The following is a 23,511-nucleotide window of genomic DNA, read 5'->3' on the forward strand; positions in this document are numbered from 1 at the left end:
AAAACATGCCCACTTTGGCTTGAAGTCTCATCTGCTTACATATAAACAAAAGGTCTCTCAAAATCCTTTTCATCTCTGTACCAAAGCAGACTGATCGGAGCCTGGCCCGCTTTATTGCCCCTCTGAAAAAAAACAAGGACAAAGTATCCTTGAGCCAAGGAACAGCTTTTAGAAAAAAAAGGGACTAGCTTTGTGCCAGTATCCTCTGACAATCTTCTTCACTATCCACAAATCCATCAATCCTTGCATTGTCTGCTAATTAAACCAGCTATGTTTTCCTCCAAATCATTTATGTCAAGCACTGATCCCTGTGGAACACCACTCGTCACTGCCCTCCATTCTGAAAAGCATCCTTCCACTGCTACCCTCTGTCTCCTGTGACTAAGCCAGTTCTGTATTCATCTTGCTGGCTCATCCCTGATGCCATGTGAGTTGACCTTTTGTACCAGTCTGCCATGAGAGACCTTGTCAAAGGCTTTACTGAAGTCCAAATAGGCAACATCAACCAGTTCTCCCTCATTAATCATCTTCGTCACCTCCTTGATCAAATTACTGAGGCACCACTTCACCTGAACAAAACCATGCTGTATTTCGCTAATAAGTCCATTTGCTTTTAAGTGCGTAGAATTCTTGTCCTTGAGAATCTTATCCAACCATTTCCCTCCTACTGATGTGAGACTCACAGACCTGTCATTTCTAGGATTATCCCTGCTACTCTTCTTAAACAATGGGGCAACATTGGCTATTCTCCAGTCCTTTGGGAATAGCCAATGATGAACAAGAAGTTTACTAACATGACAGATTCAGAGGATTATTTGCTGCGCAGCATTTTGGACCCTGGGGGTGGTTTGCAGATCTTCTCCTAAATGCAGTTTTTTCTTTTGTTATTGTCAGTCATATTTCCATTCATGTAGTTGTGAGGTTAAGATACAGACAGTAGTTAGGTAGTTAGTTAGATCTAGATATTGCCAACATTTTAGGTAAACGTTAGGTCTGCAGCTATCAAGCTAAATGCAGAAATAGTTTCGTTGGCAATGATCACAGAGTTGGGAATCCTTGTTAGCACTTTAAGATTGACTCATTTTGAACATTAGACCAGAAAGAGAGAAAACAATTTAAGGAACTTACAGAGGCAGCCTTAGGAACAACAATTAAGAGTCAACCAGATCAGCATTCTTGACTTATTTTATTCTTTTATAAGATCTGAGATTGACTGTCAAGGCCATTTGCAACACTTCCGCAATTGCCTTTGAGAACATTCTGCAGGTCTTTCTTGTCTTTGTTCTCAGGCAGCTCGGCTGCAGTGGAACCATCAGCGTTGGCAACAGCAACGAGTGTGGCTGAATGACCTATTCCTGCTGCTGATCCATGTGGTCACATATTCATGTGTTTAATGGTTGGCAGAGTGGCTCAGTGGTTAGCATGACCGCCTCACAGTGTTAGGGACCCAGGTTTAATTTCATCCTCGGACAATTGTCTGTGTAGAGTTTGCATTCTTCCCCCCTATCTGTGTGGGTTCTTCGAGGTTCCCCAGTTTCCTCCCACAGTCCAAAGATGTGCAGGTTAGGTGGATTAGTCATGGGATATGCAAGGTTACAGGGGTAGAGAAAGGGGATGGGTAGGTCTGGACCCGATTGGCAAGATGGCCTGCTTCCACACTGTAGGGAGTCTGTGAACATGATTAGATATGCCTGGTAAGGCCAGTGAAAGAGACCGGCAGTGAATCCCCACAGTGAGAAGAGAGCCACAGAAGTCGAAGTACCAGGTTGAAAACCTGAAGAGAACCAAAGTGAATCCCTAAGTATTATTTTTTCCCCTCTTGTTGGAGAATCTAGAACTGGGAGTCGTTGTTTAAAACTAAATGGTGACCTATCTAAGACAGAGATGAGGCAAAAATAAAACATTCTCAGAGGATCATTGAGTGGAAGCTGAGTCTTTGAATAGTTTAAGGCAAAAGTTTATATACTTTTGGTGAGCAAAGGGGTAAAAAGTTATTTGAATTAAATGGAGTGTAGAGTAATCAGATCAGCCACGATTTTCATGAATGGCAAAGTGGATTGGAAGGGGATGGGTCACTTATTCTGGCTCCTGATTCATAAGAGTTTTTGGAACATTTAGTTTGGATTCTCTAACAGTGAAGAAGCCCCCAGGATGCTGTAATACATTGGACAACTCTCGGGTGGTAACAAAATATTCTGTTGGGATATTTGGGCTTAAATAATAAGATTTACAAAAAGTTAGAAGTACTTTATTTGTTCCATACTTGAAGAATAAAATGTTTTGTTTAACACATAAAATCATTTTTATGTTCCTTTTTACTTACAGTTTTTAAAAAAAAGCTGGGAGGTCAAATTTCCTTTTAAAACTTCACGTTCTCTCTCAAGATCATAACAGGTACCATAACCTCCAGTGAAGTTGCTTGATATTAGTGTTGAAAGCTGGTGGAAGAAGAGAATTCTTTAACAGTTGTGAGAAGAGAGAATAAAATTCACAGTTATCCTGACCTTACTCAGATAAAGCAGGGAAGCATTTTAGAGGAGCAGAACCCATTAACAGAATTTCAAAGAGAAGGTTGTATCTTCACAACTGTTCCATGAATTAACACTTTCCCCAGCACTATTCACCAGGGCTTCTGAGACTGCACTTTCCAAATCCACAATGACCACCATCTAAAAGGGTTCAAATACATGGAACACCACCAAAGATTCCCTCCAAATCACACACCAACCTCACTTGGAAATATATCTCCTTTCCTTCAATGTCACTGGGCAAAATTCTTGGACTCCCTTCCTTAAGGCATTGTGAGTGACCCCCCCCCCCCAACCAAATGGGCTGCAGGATTTTAAGAGGCAGCTCACCCACCACCTTCTCAAGGGCAGCTGGGGATTGGCAATAAATGCTGGTGCAACCCATATCACATGAATTTGAAAAAAAGAGCACCTTACAGTAAATGATTTTTGTCTCATAATTTGTTGGAAGGTTTGATTTTAGTTGCTGACTCAACATGTGAGCTAGACTGACAGAGTGAGAAAGATACTAAGTCATCTTACAAAATATGTAATGTGCTTCAGTTTCATGACAGGAGAGATTTTTTTTCCTCTCATAGCTAGTAGTCTGGATTCTCTTCTTAGGTAAAGGGACAATGTGTATTTATTACATGAGCCCTTCAGTCTACTGTCTTCCCACCAATGTGTTGATAGCCTTTAACAAAACTCCCATCCTCTGCAACCTGGCCTACCACCAGAGGCTTATTGGAGATTGAATTTTGTCAATAATCAATAATTAAAACAAATGAGACTCTTTTACAGGTACATCTGTAGGACTAAAGAAATTGCTTGATAGATGCTTAACTACTTATAGTGCACTCTGATAGGCTCACCATTATTGTTAGCAAAAACTCTGGACTAATGTATTACTGGACTAATGTATTCATGAGTGGCTAAAAATTTAATTTTTTAAGTTAATTTAACTGCTAGGACTATCAATGATGGACCGAAGGTAAGGATGTAGATTTGGATGAAAGATGGTAATACTAGATTTCTGGTTTAAAAGTAGCATGGTTATTGAAACTCAGCCCAAAGTCCTCATATAATTAGCATTGGCAAAGTTTCTGCTCAGTGACTTCACACATTAATACATAGAATATAAAGCACATCATCCAGCACCAGGACATAAACGCCTCTGACTTATATTCCTTCTGTGCTTCACATAGAGATATGAGTTTCTGCATTATGTATAAAATTAATCACTTGTTTTTAATCCATCTAGGTCCTTGCTATATGTCCGAAAGACATGCGAGCTGATATCTGTGTTCATCTGAACCGAAAGGTGTTTAACGAACATCCAGCATTTCGGCTCGCTAGTGATGGCTGCCTTAGAGCACTGGCTGTGGAGTTCCAAACGATACACTGCGCTCCAGGAGACCTAATCTATCATGCTGGAGAAAGTGTCGATGCTCTCTGCTTTGTAGTTTCTGGATCACTGGAGGTTATCCAGGACGACGAAGTTGTCGCTATTCTAGGTACCATCATTTCTCTTCTGGCTCATGTTTAATATAAACTATGAAGGGAGATCCTCTTTCTGAAAAAGTGTGCAAACCTTTGGTTTATTGCCTATATAATAATTACTAATCCAAATCACGCTGCAAATAATGCTATATAATTTATCAAGGACAGCCTCATGGAAAAAAATTTGCATGCCTTTTCGAGATTTTCTTTTTCTTTAAGTTAAGTAAAATATGTTAAGGGTTTTTTGCTCAATACATTACGGTAATTGGAATTGATTCCTACTTATATTGGGTTGACTTCAATAAAATTCATCATAATTTATGTAATGATTATAAATCTATAATTAATATGGAAGTCTGCAGTTGTCTTCTCAGTTAAGATAAGCCATAGTTTTCCTTTGTCATTATTTATGATGGTGTATGAATCATCTGCTTTAAATTGCATGTCCAATTTTAATTTAGTAACCCATATTTTCAAAGGCCATTCCACTATTCTTCCTATCTTGCGCTCATTGCATTGATTCCTCACCCTTCATTTGATGATCTGTTTATTTTCATTTATCTCTCTCCATACACACACTGTTGTTCAGCCAAGAGCGTAACCAGGCATGTAACCTACTTTCATGCTTGTAACAATCTTTTTCATGCTTGGATCAAAATATAATAAAAATCAAATCACACTTAAATCAAAATATAATAAAAATCCATAAAAGAACAATTATTACATGTCAGATCCACATATACTCAACAAGAACTAAGAAACACAAGCCATTAAGGCCAGAGAGTTACGGTTATTGCAAATAATGGTTATCAGGAGAACTAATTCAATCTTCTGACTACCAGATACCAGATCCTCTTCACCTAAAGTAACTTACACTTCTTTCTAGAGATCCATTTATTCACAATAAAAGTCACTCACTTGAAATCCAACATTTCAAAAAATCATAAACCCAAGAGACCATGATCTCTGTCCAAGCTACATCAGCAAACAAAAGATCTAATTATTGGAGTGCTTAGTAAGTATGAAAAACCATCTTGTTTTGACCTGTGGCTTGTGGATGATTTTCAGATTCAATTCCCAGGTGGGGGCAGAAAAATTCCTTCCACAATTCCCTGAGTCTGCATTTGATTTTTTTTCTTGAGCTTGTTTGGAGCACTGTTAAATTCATTCAATATTTAATGGTGAATGTGTTGGATTGCCTTAGCAAAACAACTTGTACAATCATTTTATAACTTTAGGTAAAATGTTCCTTCAATAGTTATGGTCAAGTGATGATTCTATGTCATAGAGTCATAGAGATGTACAGCACAGAAACAGACCCTTCGGTCCAACTTGTCCGTGCTGACCAGGTATCCCAACCTAATCTAGTCCCACCTGCCAGCACCCAGCCTATATCCCTCCAAACCCTTCCTATTCATATACCAATCCAGATGCCTTTTAAATGTTGCAATTGTTTTAGCCTTCACCACTTCCTCTGGCATAAATGACAAAAAGTAGTGGACCCAGCACCAATCCTTGTGGCACTCCACTGGTCATAGACCTCCAGTTTGAAAAATAAACCTCCATCACTACCCTCTGTCTTCTACCTTTGAGCCAGTTCTCTATCCACTTGGCTAGTTCTCCCTGTATTCTATGAGATCTAACCTTTCTTCCCAGTTTCCCATGGGAAACCTTGTTGAACGCCTTACTGAAATGCATATAGATCATATCCACCACTCTGCCATCATCAATCCTCTTTGTTACTTATTCAGAAAAGCTCAAGTTTGTGAGACATGATTTCCCACACACAAAGCCATGTTGACTATCCCTAATCAGTCCTTGCCTTTCCAAATACATGTACATCCTGTCCCTCAGGATTTCTTCCAACAACTTGCCCACCACCAACGTCAGGCTCACTGTTCTATAGTTCCCTGGCTTGTCCTTACATGTCCATCCAAGCGCATGAAGAATTTTCATTGCAATTTGAAAAATTGTGAATTATGAATGATAAAGTGAGGACAATGTTAGTAAGATAAAGAAAAATATCATATGGAGTTGATATCTTCAAGTCAAAAGGACTCTTCAGATTTATTTGTATAGAAAAGCACTGTAATTGCAATTAGTTCCACATATTATATATACATATATATTGTATTTTATTTGGCATCTAGGACAAAGATTTTTTTTCAACTCTTCACAAATAATGTAAACCATGTCAAATTTAATTAGTGTAGAATTGTGTCAAACATGTGAGATTGTTAATTACATTCAAAAAGATTTACAAGAATTAGATCTTATATGGGGGTTGCATCAACTATAATATTTGAAAGACATCAGAAATACCATTTCTGCTGCTTCTGAACTTTTAGACTGAAACCACAGTGAAGAATGATGGACTACGTAGAGCCAGAATTTACACAGAACACAATGGTCAGACTAACAGGGTTTCCAAGGTTCATGTGCAGATTGAAGAGCAACTTTAGACAAGCTCAAAAGGCATGGGAATGAGAAAATATTAATTATACATTTCCAAGAAAGGCCATTTATTTTGAATGGTGTTAAGCATGCTTAGCTATTCTATTCATATTTAAGACTTCAGTATGTGGATCTACCCACTAGAGAAGGTGCAAAACTTGACCTACTCTTGGGAAATAAGGCAGGGCAGGTGACTGAGGTGTCAGTGGGGGAGCACTTTAGGGCCAGCGACCATAATTCTACTCGTTTTAAAATAGTGGTGGAAAAGGATAGCCCAGATCTAAAAGTTGAAGTTCTAAATTGGAGAAAGGCTGATTTGGACGGTATTAGGCAAGAACTTTCAAAAGCTGATTGGAGGCAGATGTTCGCAGGTAAAGGGGCGGCTGAAAAATGGGAAGCCTTCAGAAATGAGATAATGAGAATCCAGAGAAAGTATATTCCTGTCAGGGTGAAAGGGAAGGCTGGTAGGTATAGGGAATGCTGGATGACTAAAGAAATTGAGGGTTTGGTTAAGAAAAAGAAGGAAGCATATGTGAGGTATAGACAGGATAGATCGAGTGAATCCTTAGAAGAGTATAAAGAAAGTAGGAGTATACTTAAGAGGGAAATCAGGAGGCCAAAACTGGGACATGAGATAGCTTTGGCAAATAGAATTAAGGAGAATCCAAAGGGTGTTTATAAATATATTAAGGACAAAAGGGTAACTAGGGAGAGAATAGGGCCCCTCAAAGATCAGCAAGACAGCCTTTGTGTGTAGCCACAGAAAATGGGGGAGATACTAAATGAATATTTTGCATCAATATTTACTGTGGAAAAGGATGTGGAAGATATAGACTGTAGGGAAATAGATGGTGACATTTTGCAAAATGTCCACATTACAGAGGAGGAAGTGCTGGATGTCTTGAAATGGCTAAAGGTGGACAAATCCCCAGGACCTGATCAGCTGTACCCTAGAACTCTGTGGGAAGCTAGAGAAGTGATTGCTGGGCCTCTTGCTGAGGTTTTGTATCATCGATAGTCACAGGTGAGGTGCCAGAAGACTTGAGGTTGGCAAATGTGGTGCCACTGTTTAAGAAGGGCGGTAAAGGCAAGCCAAGGAACTATAGGCCGGTGAGCCTGACCTCTGTGGTGGGCAAGTTGTTGGAGGGAATCCTGAGGGACAGGATGTACATGAGTTTGGAAAGGCAAGGACTGATTCGGGAAAGTCAACATGGCTTTGTGCGTGGGAAATCATGTCTCACAAACTTGATTGAGTTTTTTGAAGAAGTAACAAAGAAGATTGATGATGGCAGAGCAGTAGATGTGATTTATATGGACTTCAGTAAGGCGTTCAACAAGGTTCCTCATGGGAGACTGATTAGCAAGGTTAGATCTCATGGAATACAGGGAGAACTAGCCATTTGGACACAGAACTGGCTCAAAGGTAGAAGACAGAGAGTGGTGGTGGAGGGTTGTTTTTCAGGTTGGAGGCCTGTGACCAGTGGAGTGCCACAAGGATCGGTGCAGGGTCCTAAGATTCTGATCCAGATATCAATCGGCATACAATAACTTAGATACAGTTCCACTAAATGTGGTAAACCTTTATTAAACTGCAAATCAATAGTGCATCCAATGTGACACTGTTTATGGAGAATTCCATAAGCTATGGCATGCCTCACATAGTCAATCTAACATATCTCCAAGTGCTGCTTGACAGTGGTTCCTCAACTGAACTACCCACTTCAGAAGCAAGTGCTTTTCAAAGACTTTCTTTATACCTTTTCCTTGTTATGACTACATACCACATAAGCTTATGCCTCTTTTTAGCTCACTCATTTGGTTTTCCATTACATTACTGTTCTGTTTGAAGGCCTATTTTTCATTCAGTTATAGGACATTGGTATCACTGGTTGGCCAGAATTTATTGCCCATTTCTGTACTTTATGGGGCCCAATTTCAAGATCATACCTGAATCAACAAAGACAGTTGTCAGTACTGTTATCTCTAACATTCACTGTCATACAAACAAAGAGGCCATTTTTCTTTCACAGCTTTAACACAGTATTAAAACTGATCATTTGGCAGACTTTGTCAAATCTGTGTCTTGACCAGGTTTCCCATCTTACCTTCCTGTTCAGAAACCCAAAATGCAGTTCTTCACCAATATCTCCTTTGACGTTCCATTCCATTACCATGAGGCAATATTAATGCACAGGTCTATTCCACAGCCAGTTTAATTTATTAAGATGAAAGGAAGATAAGAACAATTACCAGATTCAAAGTGATTAATATGACACAAGAGAAAATAAAGTGTTGGCTTTCAGAGCTAGTGTGTGTCAGATAGCATGAGCTTATGCCTTCAAATCCATCAAATTTGTGAAACAATTAGAAATTTAATTACAAATCAAGCAAAGAGATAGGTGAGACAAGATAGTGAGATAAACAATATTTTCAGGAGTATTATGGGTGGAAAATATATGTACAACATCTGAATCAGAAGCTATTCCAAAAGGAGTGGAATGAGGTAATTTTGTCATGGTTGTTTTTTTAAAGGTTTTGGCAATGATATGACATTGTTGTTAATCATGGTGATCCATAATTCAGTAGCCAGCCAGTTGGACCTAGGTCTTAGCTTGAGTTAGAAGCTTTCTTCCTTCTTCAAAGTCTTTGAGTGTTACTGTTTTTATTCATGGAGCGAGGGAGAGAGATTTCATTTTCTGGCAGGCTTGAAGGTCTGAGTTCTAACTGCTTTGTCTCCTCCCAGTGCTGTGGCACGTTCTCACTTATAACCACTTATAGTCACTTCCATGACTACCTGGTCAGGTCGATGCCCCCCAACAACCCACCCTCCCATCCTGGCACCTTCCCCTGCCACCGCAGGAATTGCAAACCCTGAGCCCACACCTCCTCCCTCACCTCCATCCAAGCCCTAAAGGAGCCTTCCACATCCATCAAAGTTTTACCTGCACATCCACCAATATCATTTATTGTATCCGTGCTCCAGATGCGGCGTCCTCTACATTGAGGAGACTGGACGCCTCCTAGCAGAGCACTTTAGGGAACATCTCCGGGACACCAGCACCAATCAACCACATCGCCCTGTGGCCCAACATTTCAACTCTCCATCCCACTCAGCCAAGGACATGGAGTCCTGGGCCTCCTTCACCGCCGCTCCCTCACCACCCGACGTCTGGAGGAAGAATGCCTCATCTTCCACCTTGAAACACTTCAACCCCAGGGCATCAATGTGGACTTCACCAGTTTCCTCATTTCCCCTTCCCCCACCTCACCCCAGCTCCAAACTTCCAGCTCAGCACTGTCCCCATGACTTGTCCTACCTGCCTATCTTCCTTTCCACCTATCCACTCCACCCTCCTCTCTGACTTATCATCTTCATCCCCATCCCCATCCACCCATTGTACTTTTTGCTACCTTCCCCAACCCTCCTCCCTGACCTATCACCTTCACCCCACCCCCATTCACCTATTGTACTCTATGCTACTTTCTCCCCATCCCCACCCTCCTCTCATTTATCTCTCCACCCTCAGGCACTCTGACTGTATTCCTGATGAAGGGCTTTTGCCCGAAACATCGATTTTCCTGCTCCTTGGATGCTGTCTGAACTGCTGTGCTTTCCCAGCACCACTCTAATCCAGAATCTGGTTTCCAGCATCTGCAGTCATTGTTTTTACTTCACTTATAACCAACCCAATCCCTGTTGTTGAGCAGTAACATTTTTTTTCCAAAGTTACCTGCTGCCAGAAAATAAGTATCTAATCCAGTTCCAACAACCCAGTCACTTTTCTCTTTGAGTTGTTAAAACAACAACGCTAAGAATCCAAGCTTCCATTTCCTTGGTTTATATTTCCAAATTTAAAAATATGCAAATACACCGCGCTGCTTGGGGTCCCCTGAGTTACTAGGCTTCCTTGATGGACAAAATGGTGACTAACAGGCCAACTAATGATTAACTAGTCACCCACCTCTCTTCAACAGACAGCTAAATAGCTGCCATTCTCACTTCTCGAGATATTCTTTGGTGGTGGATGGATTTTACTCTTAATACCTTCTGTTACCTCCGCCCATCTGGCTCATTTGTAATGCTGCAAAGCAGCCACCCTGCAAAACAAAAATGGTGTAGCCTTGATATTTTTGTCTAGGGGTGTGAGTGTGTTTGGCAAATATAGGTCTTGTCATCTGAACATGAGCATTTCTCCGCCTACATTAGTACAGCTTGATTGCTGATTGCTTTTGTTCAGCTTGCAGGCAATTCTGTACGTTTATGTTCCAAAATTGCTTGGAGAAAATGTCTAAAGTCTATATTGACTTCACTTGTTTTTAGTGTGATTTTTTTTTAGCGTGATTTTTCAGAGGTAAAGAGAGTGCATGTATGAGAGAACAATAACAGACTAATTACATAACTGTAGATTTTGTTTGTATTATAAACTTCACAATGCATGTAGCAATGTAGCACTTTGAAAGTGGATATTTGTGCCAGCTAACTTTGATGTTCTAATTACTAATAATAGTTAAAGTGATAAAATAACTCTGATGGAGATGCAGTAATATAAAGGGACAGTTCGTACAAAATTCCTGAGTTTAGGAAGGCATGTCAGGGGTGAGGTAGGGGTCAAATTGTGAAGGGATTGAGGAGGGTGTGCACTAGAGAGCACAGGATATAATTGTAATATGCATTATATTAAACATTATAGGAATCAGAAGAGTTAGGATGGCACCTTGTAAATATCTTGCTGCATTTTTTTTCAGTTTTAAAATGGTAAAGGAATTTATATAAAACCAAGGCCACACTTGAAATGCTAACCAGTGTCACAGATTGGATCTTGCAACATCTGCAAAATAAGTTCAGAGAACCAAACTAAAAATTAAATTACACCAGAACTGCATATCAAAAGCTCTAATTTTATCTACCACATCCCTATTATAATAAAACAGCAAATTGCCGAAATATTACTGCAGATTTGCAAGGATTCAGAAATATATCCAAAGCCCTTCAAATTGATAGATGATAGTTGACACCTTTCAGTCAATATAATATCTGGGAGGGTGGGGAGTGCCCTCATTTTTATAGCTTTAATTTCCTTCCCTTTATATTTACTTCTGTCATGCACCATTTCCCAGCTCCAAGTGGGAAGCTAATCTACACCTAGCTCCAGGCCACTGGCATTTCTGATCAGGGAACTTGCAGTGATGTCTTTGCTCATTTCCCATGTAGGCTCACTTGCCTCAGCTTCGTATTTCCCTGCCACTCTTCATCAAAAATAAACAATTCGTCATGTGAATATACAATTTCAATCAAATCTGCTACATTGAACTCTGATTTAAAAATAATTAAATTCTGATTATTTTTCTCTAATTTTATTTTAACCTTTCAAATATATTTCAGGGAAGGGGGACGTGTTTGGGGATATATTCTGGAAGGAGACCACACTTGCTCATGCATGTGCCAATGTGAGGGCACTGACTTATTGTGACCTGCATATAATCCGTCGTGAAGCCTTGTTGAAAGTTCTAGAATTCTATACGCCATTTGCAAATTCTTTTTCACGAAACCTCATATTGACCTGCAATCTGAGGAAAAGAGTAAGTTGTCTTTTTGTTATTTCATGTTATATGGCTCACATTTAAGTTTTGAGTTTCTAATATGTTTATCTTTTGTTTAATGTCAACATTTGGTCTTGAAATTAACTTTTGCTACTTACTGCTTCACTGCAGGGTAACGCTCAAAGTTTAGACGATGGTGAAGATTTGTATGTTATATGTTGAATGTTACTTGTTGTTGAAGGGAAATCTCAGACTGCAGAGAAATTGTTTGGAAGACCAACTTTCCAATTTTGAGGTCAATGTCTTCACAAACTGAGGAGATACTGTCCCAGTTGACAGCTCAGGATTTTCCAGCTGATGTCCTCCAGCTTCTATCTTATCATAATGACTTTGTTTTATTATCATGAGACTATCCACACAGAGATCCCAGTAATGATCTGAGGATATGGGTTTGCCTCCCACCATGGCAGATGGTAGAATTTGGATTCAATTAAAAATCTGGATGAACAGTCTAATGATGACCATGAAACCGTTGTTGATTGTCACAAAGACCATCTGGTCTGCTTATGTCCTTTTAGGAAGGAAACCACCATCCTTACCTGGTCATAGAGTCATATAGCAGGGAAACAGACCCTTTGGTCCATCCCTAGCAAGTTTCCCCAAACTAAACAAGTCCCATTTCCTTGCATTTGGCCCATATCCCTCTAGACATTTCATATTCATGTATCTGTCCAAATGTCTTTTAAATATTATAACTGTATATGCATCTTCCACTTCCTTTGGCAGTTTATTCACAGACAAACCACACTGTGTGTGAAAACATTGCCCCTCAGGTTCCTTTAATTTTTCTCCTCTTACCTTAAAAATATGCCGTCTTGTTTTGAACTCCCCTACCCGAGGGAAAAGACCTTTGCTAAGTACGTTAACTATGCCCCTCATAATTTTATAAAGTTCTGTAAGTTCACTCCTCTACCTCCACACTCCAGCGAAATAATTTCCAGTCTATTCAACCTCTCCTTATAACTCAAACCCTCCACTCCCATCAATGTCCTGGTAAATCTCTTCTGAACTCTCTTCAGTTTAATAACATCCTTAATATAGCAGAGTGAGCACAACTGCACACAGTACTCCAAAAGAGGCCTCACCAATGACCTGTACAACTTCAACAAGATGTCCCAACTTCGAAATTCAATGGTCTAAGCAATGAAAGCAAGCATGCCAAATGCCATCTCAACCACCCTGTCTACCTCCGGACCCACAGCACTGTAGTTGATTCTAAACTTTGGACAATCAGGGATGGGAAATTAGGGCTGGCTTAACCAGAGATGCCATTATCCCATGAATGAATTTTTTAAAATTCCAGAATTTCAGGAATGTAACTGCACTTGTGGGCCACGGCCAGTAAGAGACAGTGCTTCTCCCTACAATGACTTGCCCCCAATGCCAGACAGTGAGTCTTTGCTCACTGCTTAGAGAGGTTTGCAAATATTTCCAATACTTAGCAATTTTCGAAGCCTACGGTAGCCTAAGGGTGCAGACTAATATATAATTTTTTAAACGCCATCATTGTTGAAGGCCCAGTAGATGCGTCTGAACTAGACTCCCACAATAGAGTCACCATGAAGCTGTTATCATTTCCTGTAACTTGAAAATGCCTCCCAAGTTTCCGATTCAAAGGAGAATTATCTGTTAGCACAGAGAGATAAATACTAAGGGGTCCTCATGTAACACAGCTAATGTTTGGTAATGATGTCATGCTTTAAAGGTTAAATCCTGACTAAAATCTGCTCCAGTCATTAAATTTACGAATATATACAGATATTTTCTTTCAATTTTCTACAATTTTACTTCTTTCATGGTATATGAACACAGCCAGTATTTGTTGTCCATCACTGATTACCCCTGAGAAGGTGATGGTTACTTTCTTAAATCATTACCTTCTGCATAATGTAGCTATACAGATAAAATAACAAAAAAATAATTGGTGCCTGAAATATTTCCTTTGACTGAAAGAATGGACTGGAATTTAATGTGTGATATGGAGGAATTATATTAGTACTGGGGGATGGTAACCAAAGATAATTCAGTTTCTCCAATTTGGTCATAGTTATTGTTCAATGTTAGCATTTACACAATTATCTCACCAATTATACTGCTGTGGCATGGTTCTACTTATACATGTTAATGATCCATTTATGTCTTGAGGTAGTTGCTGCGAATCTCAAATTAAAAATAAGGAGGAAATTAGAACAACTGTTAATTTGGATGATATTGAGTTGTCATATCAACAGAATAGGTCCTGTCAAATTCCTGCTTTCTTCCAGTCATGCAAGGAAAGGTTGCTGAGTGAAAAGTGTTAGTTAAATATTTTTATCTGTATTTACAGTGTGCATGTATAATGCACATCTTTTTCATTCTGTTTTGATTTTGCGGAATTGCCGTGTTTGTTATGTTATTCTTAAAATTATATCCACATAGAATTTTTTTGACCTCATCATGCTCTTGCTCTTGCACTGTCACCTGACCTGGTTAAAGAAAAGCCATGTTACACAGGTTTTGTGGCACCCTATCCATTGTGTAGGGTTTCCAGCACAGTTTCAGTCATAACAAAGCCTTACATGTATTGCAATGTAAAAGATATACAAGAAGTTAAACTGACAATCAATTGGTCATGCAGAACTTGAACATGGTTGAAAAATGACACACTCTATTGCATCTGTCTTGAACTTATCAGGACAATTTGTAAGAATACCACTTCAAGTGGAAACCCAACATTTAAATTCTGCAAGAAAGGAGAGTGTTGATTAGTTGGTAGGTGGATTTTGATTGGTTGTCATGGAGAATGCATAATTCCTCTACCAATCACAGTCCACTACTCAACCAATCAACATTCACCTCTCTTGTTATATATAAATGTTCTTTTTTTTCCCTTGAATTGATGCTGTTGCCAATTGTCCCGAAAAGTGCAAGATGACAAGCTTTCACAGAATGTGTGTGTCTTTTTTCAGCAATGCTTAAAATAACTGAGTCAAGTGTGTGTCCAAAGTTCTAACAATTGTGAATCTATGTTTTAAGGTTCATTGCACAGAACATTTCTGAACTTTAAAAAAAAAGATTTTTAAAGGCTTTTTTTTAATGAGAAAATATATTAATTTAATCTGAAAATAGAGCAATATGCAATTTTATCCTTTGTGGTGTGTAAGCCTTTTTACACCTGTGTTTGAAATGAATAGCGAGAGTTCTGGTACAGTTTTGTGTCAAGGATCATCAAGTCTTGCCACTCCAGTCAGAGAGAATAGTTGTGCTCAAAGCTGATTAGGCAGAAGGTTTTTTTTCATACCTTTAAAAGCTTTAAGTAGCAACTTTAATTATTGTTTGTCCCCTGAGGAACTGAGTCCACTGTACATTTTGACACATTTCTGTGTTGCAGAGTGAAGCACAGCTAAGGTGGCAGTTAGCTCTGTGCAATAGCATTCTCCATCCAGTCTGCCAACGTGCTGAATCCAGACAAAGAGCCTTTTGTCAATTGAAATGCCAAGAAAGCAGCTGTCTAAGCAATCACAACGAATATTCTGCCCCCCAACTCCTGACTGGAACCAAAACTGAGCTGCTAGCTTGGATTCGTCAAGCTACATGACGAGAACAACCAAATTAATTAATAAGATGTAGATGAATCATTAGATTAATTGCTAAAGGGTCCATACCTACAATTTTAACTTGTCTGTTATCTACATTGATTCTAACAAATTTGCTGAGTATTAACAGCATTTTCTGTTTTTTTTTGTTTATTTGCAACTTCCAAGTTTTATGCTATTTGTTTATCTTTTGGACTTAAAGTATTTCCACTTGGGGGCTACCATGATGATAAAGAGCTATGATGCATGACTGTTAAGCTACATGCAGTGAACTCCTCCACATGTGCCCTCATAATGTGAATATTGCAAAGGTGTTTGGCAGTTTCTGTGATGTGACTGCAGGTAACTGGTGCCTTGACAGCATCCTGCTTTTAAAATCAAGCCTTTGACGCTTGGCTGCTGAGAATGACTAATTGGTTGGCCATTGGTGAATGGATCCTGCTGCTCATTCAGTTTTGAATATCACTCAGTGTATCCCTGTGCTAGAGTTCTAGTTGTCCTGGTTTCCAGATGTTTGAAATAATCACATTTAGGATTGGATAGATCAGACATAATTTTATTTAATACTTGCCATTTGGCCTTGTGCAAAAGAACAGGCTTGTGCTGGTCCTGTAACTTTCTAATGCTGCTTTGACTATGATTCCCGAATTATTTCCAGTCTCTGTATGGATAATACGATTTATAACATTGCATCATTTTTTAAAAAGTAATACCCAATCAGTGTAACTATTCCAGTCATGGATTTTATTAAATGTGGAGTTGGAAGAGGGAGACTCCATTGTCATGGTCCATTTTGGAACCATGGTCCATTTTATTCGTGTTTGGAGTGATGTCCTCTGAGTTGAATTTCAAAACCGAAGTTGTAAATTCAAATGGAGAACATTAATTGTAATCTATTCTGGACTGTTACGTGAGCCATACACCAATTGGCAGAAGTACACTTATTTTGCAGAATTAAATTTATAATTAAAGAGTGGTGTGGGAAGAATGGGTTTCACTTCAAGGGACACTGGCATCAGTGTTCAGGGAAGCATGCATTGCAATGGGTTCCTCTTGAAGTTGCTGAGGTTAGTATCCTGGTCAATCATATATCTAAGACTATGGACAGGAATTTAAAGTAACAGAGGATGCTTATCGTGAAGGGAGATTTCAGAATTCAAAGGAAAAGCTCAAAGTGTTAGATCCATATAGTGATGTGGGTAAAGGTAAGTAAAGTGAGACAGGAAAGAGACGAACAAAAAAATGTACATCAATGTATAAGGTCATTACAGGTAAGAGAGCTAAAAAGAAAAGTAATTGTAGATTCTTTAGTTAAATCCAAGAAGGATTTGCAATGTATTAAATAAACCAGTGACAAAACTAAAGGTAATGATTTAATTCCAATCACAATCACAGAGACATGGTTTCAAGGTGATCAAAGATCAAAAATGAGCATTCTAAGCTAAACAGGATTGTGGAGAGGCTGGCAGAATGGCAAAGGAGGCTGGGTAACCCTTCACAGTAAAGGGTGGCATAATAACGTTAATGAGAAAAGATCAGACTTCAAATGATCATGATGTAGAACCAGTATGGGTGGAAATTAAGAACAGCAAGTGTCAGAAAACATTTAATGTGGAAAAATGTGAGGTGGTTTACTTTGAATGGAGTACCAGGAATGCAGAGTACTGGGCTAATGGTAAGATTCTTGGTAATGTAGATAAGCAGAGGGATCATGGTGTCCAGGTCCATTGAACCTTTAAATTTGCCACCCAGGTTGATCTGGTTGTTAAGAAAGCATACAGTGTATTAGCTTTTATTGGTAGAGGGATTGACTTTTGGAACTATGAGGTCATGCTGCAGCTGTACAAAACTCTGGTGCAGCTGCACTTGGAGTATTGCGTACACTTCTGGTCACCCCATAATAGGAAGTATGTGGAAGCTTTGGAAAGCGTTCAGAGGAGATTTACTAGGATGTTGCCTGGTATGAGAGAAAGTCCTCCGAGGAGAGGCTGAGGGACGAGGTTGTTTTCATTTGAGAGAAGGTTGAGAGGTGACTTAATTGAGGCAGAAAAGATAATCAGAGGGTTAGATATGGTGGATAGTGAGAGCCTTTTTCCTCAGAAGGTGATGGCTAGCACGGGGGGTCAGAGCTTTAAATTGAGAGGTGATAGATATAGGACAGATTTCAGAGGTAGTTTCTTTACTCAGAGAATAGTAGGGGCGTGGAACACGCTGCCTGCAACAATAGTAGATTCACCAACTTTAAGGGCATTTAAATGGTCATTGGATAGGCATATAGACGAGAATGGAATAGTGTAGGTTAGAGTGGACTTCAGATTGGTTTCATAGGTCGGCACAACATTGAGGGCCGAAGGGCCTGTACTATGCTGTAATGTTCTATGTACTGCTTTATAGGACCTCTAACACTGATTATAATGCTAAGCAAAACACGAAATAAGAAATTATTAGAGCTTGTAACAAATGCAATGTGTTAATTGTCGTGAACTTTTATAGACTGAGACAATTACATTGGCAAGAGTGCTTCAGAAGATGAGTTTGTAGAGGATTTTCATGACAATTTTCTAGAGCAATACATTGTGAAAGCTATCTTAGATCTGGTATTGTGTAATGAAGTAGGGTTAATGTCATATTAAAAGATCCTCTCAGAAATAATGATCATAATGTTATTGAATTACATGGTATGTTTGAAAATGATGTCTGCCAAATTCAAGCAACAGTCAAAAACATGAACAAAAATGAATTTCGATGGTATGAGAGGAAAACTTTCAAAGGTTAATTAGTAAAGAAATTAACATGTAGGGCTGTAAATGAACAGTGGGAAACAGTTAAGGAAACAAATCAAAAAGTACATCAATGAATATTCCATTGAAAAAAAAAATGAGGAAAACCTTTTTCATTCAGCAAGATTAGGATCATGTAACTGAAGACTCTTGTAACATTCCAAAAACTTATGAATATTGGGAGAGTTTTAGATACCAGCAAAGGGCTATCAAAAAGTTGAGTAAAAGTGAAAAAGTTGAATATGAAAGTAATCTAACAAGAAATACAAAAACAGAGTTGGATAGCACAGTGACACAGTGCTGACTATAAAGGTCCGCAGGGATTCTTAGCAACTTACCAGCAAATAGCAAATAGTGGTGTCGGGCCTCCTTACCACCTACATGAATGATTTAAGTTCATAAGATATAGGAGCAGAAATAGGCCATTCAGCCCATCGAGTCTGTTACACCATTCGATCATGGCTGATATGCTCCTCACCCCCATTTTCCTGCCTTCACCCTATAACCATTTAACCCATTACCAATAAAAATCTATCTAACTCCTCCTTAAATTTACTCACTGTCCCCGCATCCACCACACTTTGGGGTAGTGAGTTCCACAGATTCAGAACAATTTGGGAGAAGTAGTTTCTCCTCAATTCTATTTTAAATTTGCTACCCGTTATCCTACGGCTATGACCTCTCGTCCTAGAATGCCCCACAAGAGGAAGCATCCATTATACATCTATTTTATCCATACCTTTTATTATCTTGAGTACCTCAATTTGATCTCACCTTCATTCTTTTAAATTCTAAACTGTTAAATCTCGCTTCATATGACAAACCCCATATCTCTGGGATCAATCTGGTGAACATCCTCTGAATTACTTTGAACACCACTACATCTTTCCTCAAATAAGGGGACCAAAACTGTATACAGTACTTCAGGACTTAGTGAAGAGGCAGAGAAGAATATATATTTAGATACATTTGCTAATAATACAAAGCTATCTGGAAATGTAAGCAGTAGGAGGAAGGATACAAAGAGGTTGCAGACAGATAAAGACAGGTTAAGTGAATGGGCAACAAGATGGCAGATGGATTATATTGCAGAGAATTGTGAGGTTTTACACTTTGGTCATAATTGTAGTAATGCAGAATATTTATTAAGAGGTGTGAAATTTGATTTCAGAGAGACTTGGATGTGCTTGTGCAAGGAACACAGAAAGGCAGCATGCAACTATGGTAAGCAGTCAAACAATATGGTAGCCTTTATTGCAAAGGTTTGGGCAATGGAAATAAAATAGTCTTATTCCAGTGTTACAGTGTTTTGATGAGAACGTTCAGAATATTGTCAGAACATTCTGAGGAAGAGTCACTGGACCCGAAAAGTTAACTCTGATTTCTCTCCACAGATTATGCCAGATCTGCTGAGCTTTTCCAGCAACTTCTGTTTTTGTCTCTGACTTATGGCGTCCACAGTTCTCTCGCTTTTTAATCAATCATTTCATGCTTTGTTCTGTGCACCTTTTCCCAATGATTAGCCTTTGCAAAGGTTGTGCGGATTGACCTATTTGGGGGACTTTTACTTCTGTCTATGAATTCATGTGGCCACCCATGTTCCTGCACATCCTTTCCTCTGTTCAACTTATATTGTTCAGTTGCTGCTGCCTTTCTCTTGCTTTAACTGAAGCATTGCCATTTGAGCTGTTAGTGCCCTCATCTGCCTACTTGTGGCCTTGTGTGTCCTGGCAGTGTCCACAGCCAGAGATGTTGCGAGCTCAACCTGTTCAATAAGTGCTGTCTGTACTTAAGGGTATGCAGAACCACAAATTATTGAATCTATCAATCTCTGAACTTTGACTTTTGTTTTCTAGCTACAATTTTCAGCCTTGTTAGAAAATTATCAGTAGGCTAATATATTCCCATCTGACCTAAAGATTCACACTAGTAGCTCTGATGAGTGGAAATTTGGCTGGAGATGAGTGGAGATTTTGTGTGAGTTTCTGCTGACCTCCTTCACAAGCTGCCAGCTGTGAAACATATTTAGATTTGTTTTCCCTACCCATGGGAGGATATAGCTGATCCTTTCTTCATTACCAGTGCATTTTATGAAGTTACTGAATGGCCACCTGTGGATGTTTAAACTTCTTAAGTACACCTATGATATCATCAGCTTGCCAAATTATTTAGGGGTCCAGCTGTGCATTCATTACTGTGTCAGTCGGCATCTCACTTCTCTTGTTCACTCATTGCAAAGCTTTTCTTCAGACACAATGTGGCTCAGTTATCGAAATCAATGTTAAATTAATCTAAAATGTTTACATTTGTTGAGTTCTAGCTGGCTTTTGGTTACCAGATGTTTGCAATAATTACACTCTTTATTTGATACTTGCTATGCTGCCTTGTATAAAATAACAGGTTAGGTTGGTCCTGATGCCCACCATAACTCATTAGTGCAGCTGTGAATGTGGTCCCCTGGAGCACATAAACATTAATGCCTATTTTGGAGATAAGATACTAATATATAACACTTTGGGCTAAATCCTACATTATTTCACTGAGTCTGTCTTTTTTGGTGTTTTTTTTTGCTGTGAGGCGCAACGTGTTTTCTTGCCATATTTTATCAAACCCACCTTATTAATTACTTACAAATCCCCAATGGCATCTCTCAGGTTTGATTTCAGCCCCACCATGCCATTCCCAGAACAACTCATGACTCAGCAATTATCCTTGCATTCCTTGTGACCGTGCTCCCTTTGAAAGGTGACTGTACACCTGGACAGGCATTGGCATCCCGATGGTGACAGACTGAGTCAGAAGATGGTGGAGAAGGGGTAAATGGCATGGCGATTTTCCAAAAGGGGAGGGCTGGCAGAGGAGACCATGCCACCAAATCTAGCAGCCTAGTCCAAGGTGCCCACCTGGCTCTGTGCTGTCTCCAGGATGTTGAGGGGCAGCCAGTAGTACAGAAAGAAGGTCAAAGACCTTCTCTATTGCGCCAGGGTAAGTGCTGCACTCTGCTCTCTGCCATCGCACACTCACTGCATCCCTGCTACAGCACTCATCTCTCAGCAAGGCTAATATTCTGTCTCCACCCCCTCCCCTCCCACACCTCCCACATCTCTAGCCTGTGTACCCTCCATGTTGCTTCCTCAGCTCTTCGGAACACCACACCACCTTTCCCTCACATGCACCTGCACGAGGAGCCATGTCACTCACTGTTATCTCACTATCTCACTGATTCCACCACCCCCCACTTTCCATCATGGCATAACAGGGTCAAACAATCCCATTAACACGGGGGAGTGCACAACATTTGAATCCCTGTCCCCATCTGGCAAAGATTCTGGCCCTCGTAGGAGAAAATTAGCACTGCTTCTGTGGGGATGCTGAAACATGCTCCTCTTGAGAAGTGAGTAAGTAGCACTCTGTGTACCACAGCAGCTCTGTTGTTAACTCTGTTGTTAATCATTGCACACCAATTCTAACCACTGGGCATGACGCAGTATCTCTTCCCTGCATCTTGCGAGTGCATGCAGCCTGCCCAAGAATGCTGTGAAGAAAGGTCTACCTCTCCTGGAAATGCCCTCCCAGACATCCAGGGACAAGAGTACCAAGGGTTTGGTAGTATTGGCAAAGCTGTCTCCTGCATGCCCCACCCTTAGACATAGACAGTGTTGGCACAGAACCTCGTGAACATCTCATGGCAATCACTCCACAGTTGGCTCAGTGGAAGAAATGGCCCAGGCAGGATGTCCCTGAGGCAGACAGTGACGTTATCCACGGGGACGAGGAGCAACAGAAGTGGCAGACATTCAGCATGAATGCAGTGGGTCTCGTTGCTTAAAAGCTGCAGCAGTGCAGGGAGGTATGTGATTGTTAATAGGTTGGAGTCTGCCCTGGAGACCAGGTATAGCATCATCAGGGGTTGCTGAAAAGGTGCACAGACCCGCACTCCAGCACTCAGCCTCTAAACTATTAACATGGAGACAAGGGGGCAGGAAGTCTTTATCCCCTCAGTGAACAGACAAGGTGATGCCATGAGGCAGCCAGCTGGATGTGGAACCGCATACAGGCCCCTTCAGTCTCCATTCAGGGCCACTGCAGAGAGGGCTGCCCTCCATCTCCAACCTGTCTGCCCACGCCCCCCCCGACCTTTGGAACTCGAAGCTGAAGAGGGTCAACAAGAAGACTTGCAACACGCTTCTCCAGCCATTCTTTACCCTATCCCCAGCCTGAAAAATCCTGCTCTCCCCTCCCCCCCTCACAGTTGTACTGTGCCCTGCTCTTCAGCCTGAAGGCCACAGTGTCAGACAGCAACCTGATGAAGCTCAGTCCCAGAGTAACGGCCACATTCACCCCACTCCCTACTCCTCCCCTTCTCCATTATGAAATGAGGATGTACACACCATAGACCAATTCCCCCCTTCACTGCCATGACTGGGCAGCCCACACCCCTGACTGAGGCTAAATTGTCTGCATTAGCCATACCCTTTGGACTGACCGTTATGGAGCTAGCAGACTGACCATGCCCCACTCCCTGGACATCAAAGACACGGACACCACTGTCTGATAAAACTCTGACCAGGCACCTGACCATGACCAATGTCCTTGGCATGGAAGATTGCCCTTGACTTACTGTGCCTGAAGTCCTGACAGGTGGGTACCTCCATGGTCCTCACTGAAGATGCCTGCCTTTGGAATTGGATATGTGCTGTCTGCTTACAGAGCAAGCATTCTGCATGTTTAGTAAGCTGCTGATGTAGGTAGTAGGTGCGAGATTGATGTGGCACGCTGTCAAGCAACCAGATGTGCGTCCCCTAGACTTAAGATTGCTCAGCAGCAAAGTAAGCCACGTCTTTTAGTCACTGCTATAATTAGAATGGTAGGGCTGGCCAAACAGGAATGCTGCATGCCAGCAAGTAGGGACGAAGGACCGAGGGTGAAGACCACAAAAGAGCACCTCAGGGATGCAGGGCTGTGAGCTGGGTGCCTGTGGCTATGTGCAAAGTATTGCTGTTGCAGTCTTTCATTGTTAGTTATTGCTGCACTCTGTAATATAAATTTGTACTTCCCGAGCCCACTGCCAGTGCATGGGAGAAGTGCCAGGAT

The 23,511-nt window shown here is 40.4% G+C and overlaps 1 protein-coding gene across 3 annotated transcripts in view; it reads left to right on the plus strand.

Annotated features, from left to right (window-relative positions):
* The window catches only part of LOC140476173 (voltage-gated delayed rectifier potassium channel KCNH5), a 312,744-nt gene that overhangs the window by 202,444 nt on the left and 86,789 nt on the right, over nucleotides 1-23,511 (plus strand). For all 3 annotated transcript variants that reach the window (XM_072568342.1, XM_072568343.1, XM_072568345.1), the window contains exons 9-10: nucleotides 3,769-4,021; nucleotides 11,845-12,041. In XM_072568342.1, the coding sequence (XP_072424443.1) occupies nucleotides 3,769-4,021; nucleotides 11,845-12,041 (450 nt within the window). The remainder of the gene's footprint in view (nucleotides 1-3,768; nucleotides 4,022-11,844; nucleotides 12,042-23,511) is intronic.

This window comes from Chiloscyllium punctatum, chromosome 4 (genome assembly GCF_047496795.1).
Source record: "Chiloscyllium punctatum isolate Juve2018m chromosome 4, sChiPun1.3, whole genome shotgun sequence".
In the NCBI taxonomy this organism is placed as follows: Eukaryota; Metazoa; Chordata; class Chondrichthyes; order Orectolobiformes; family Hemiscylliidae; genus Chiloscyllium; species Chiloscyllium punctatum.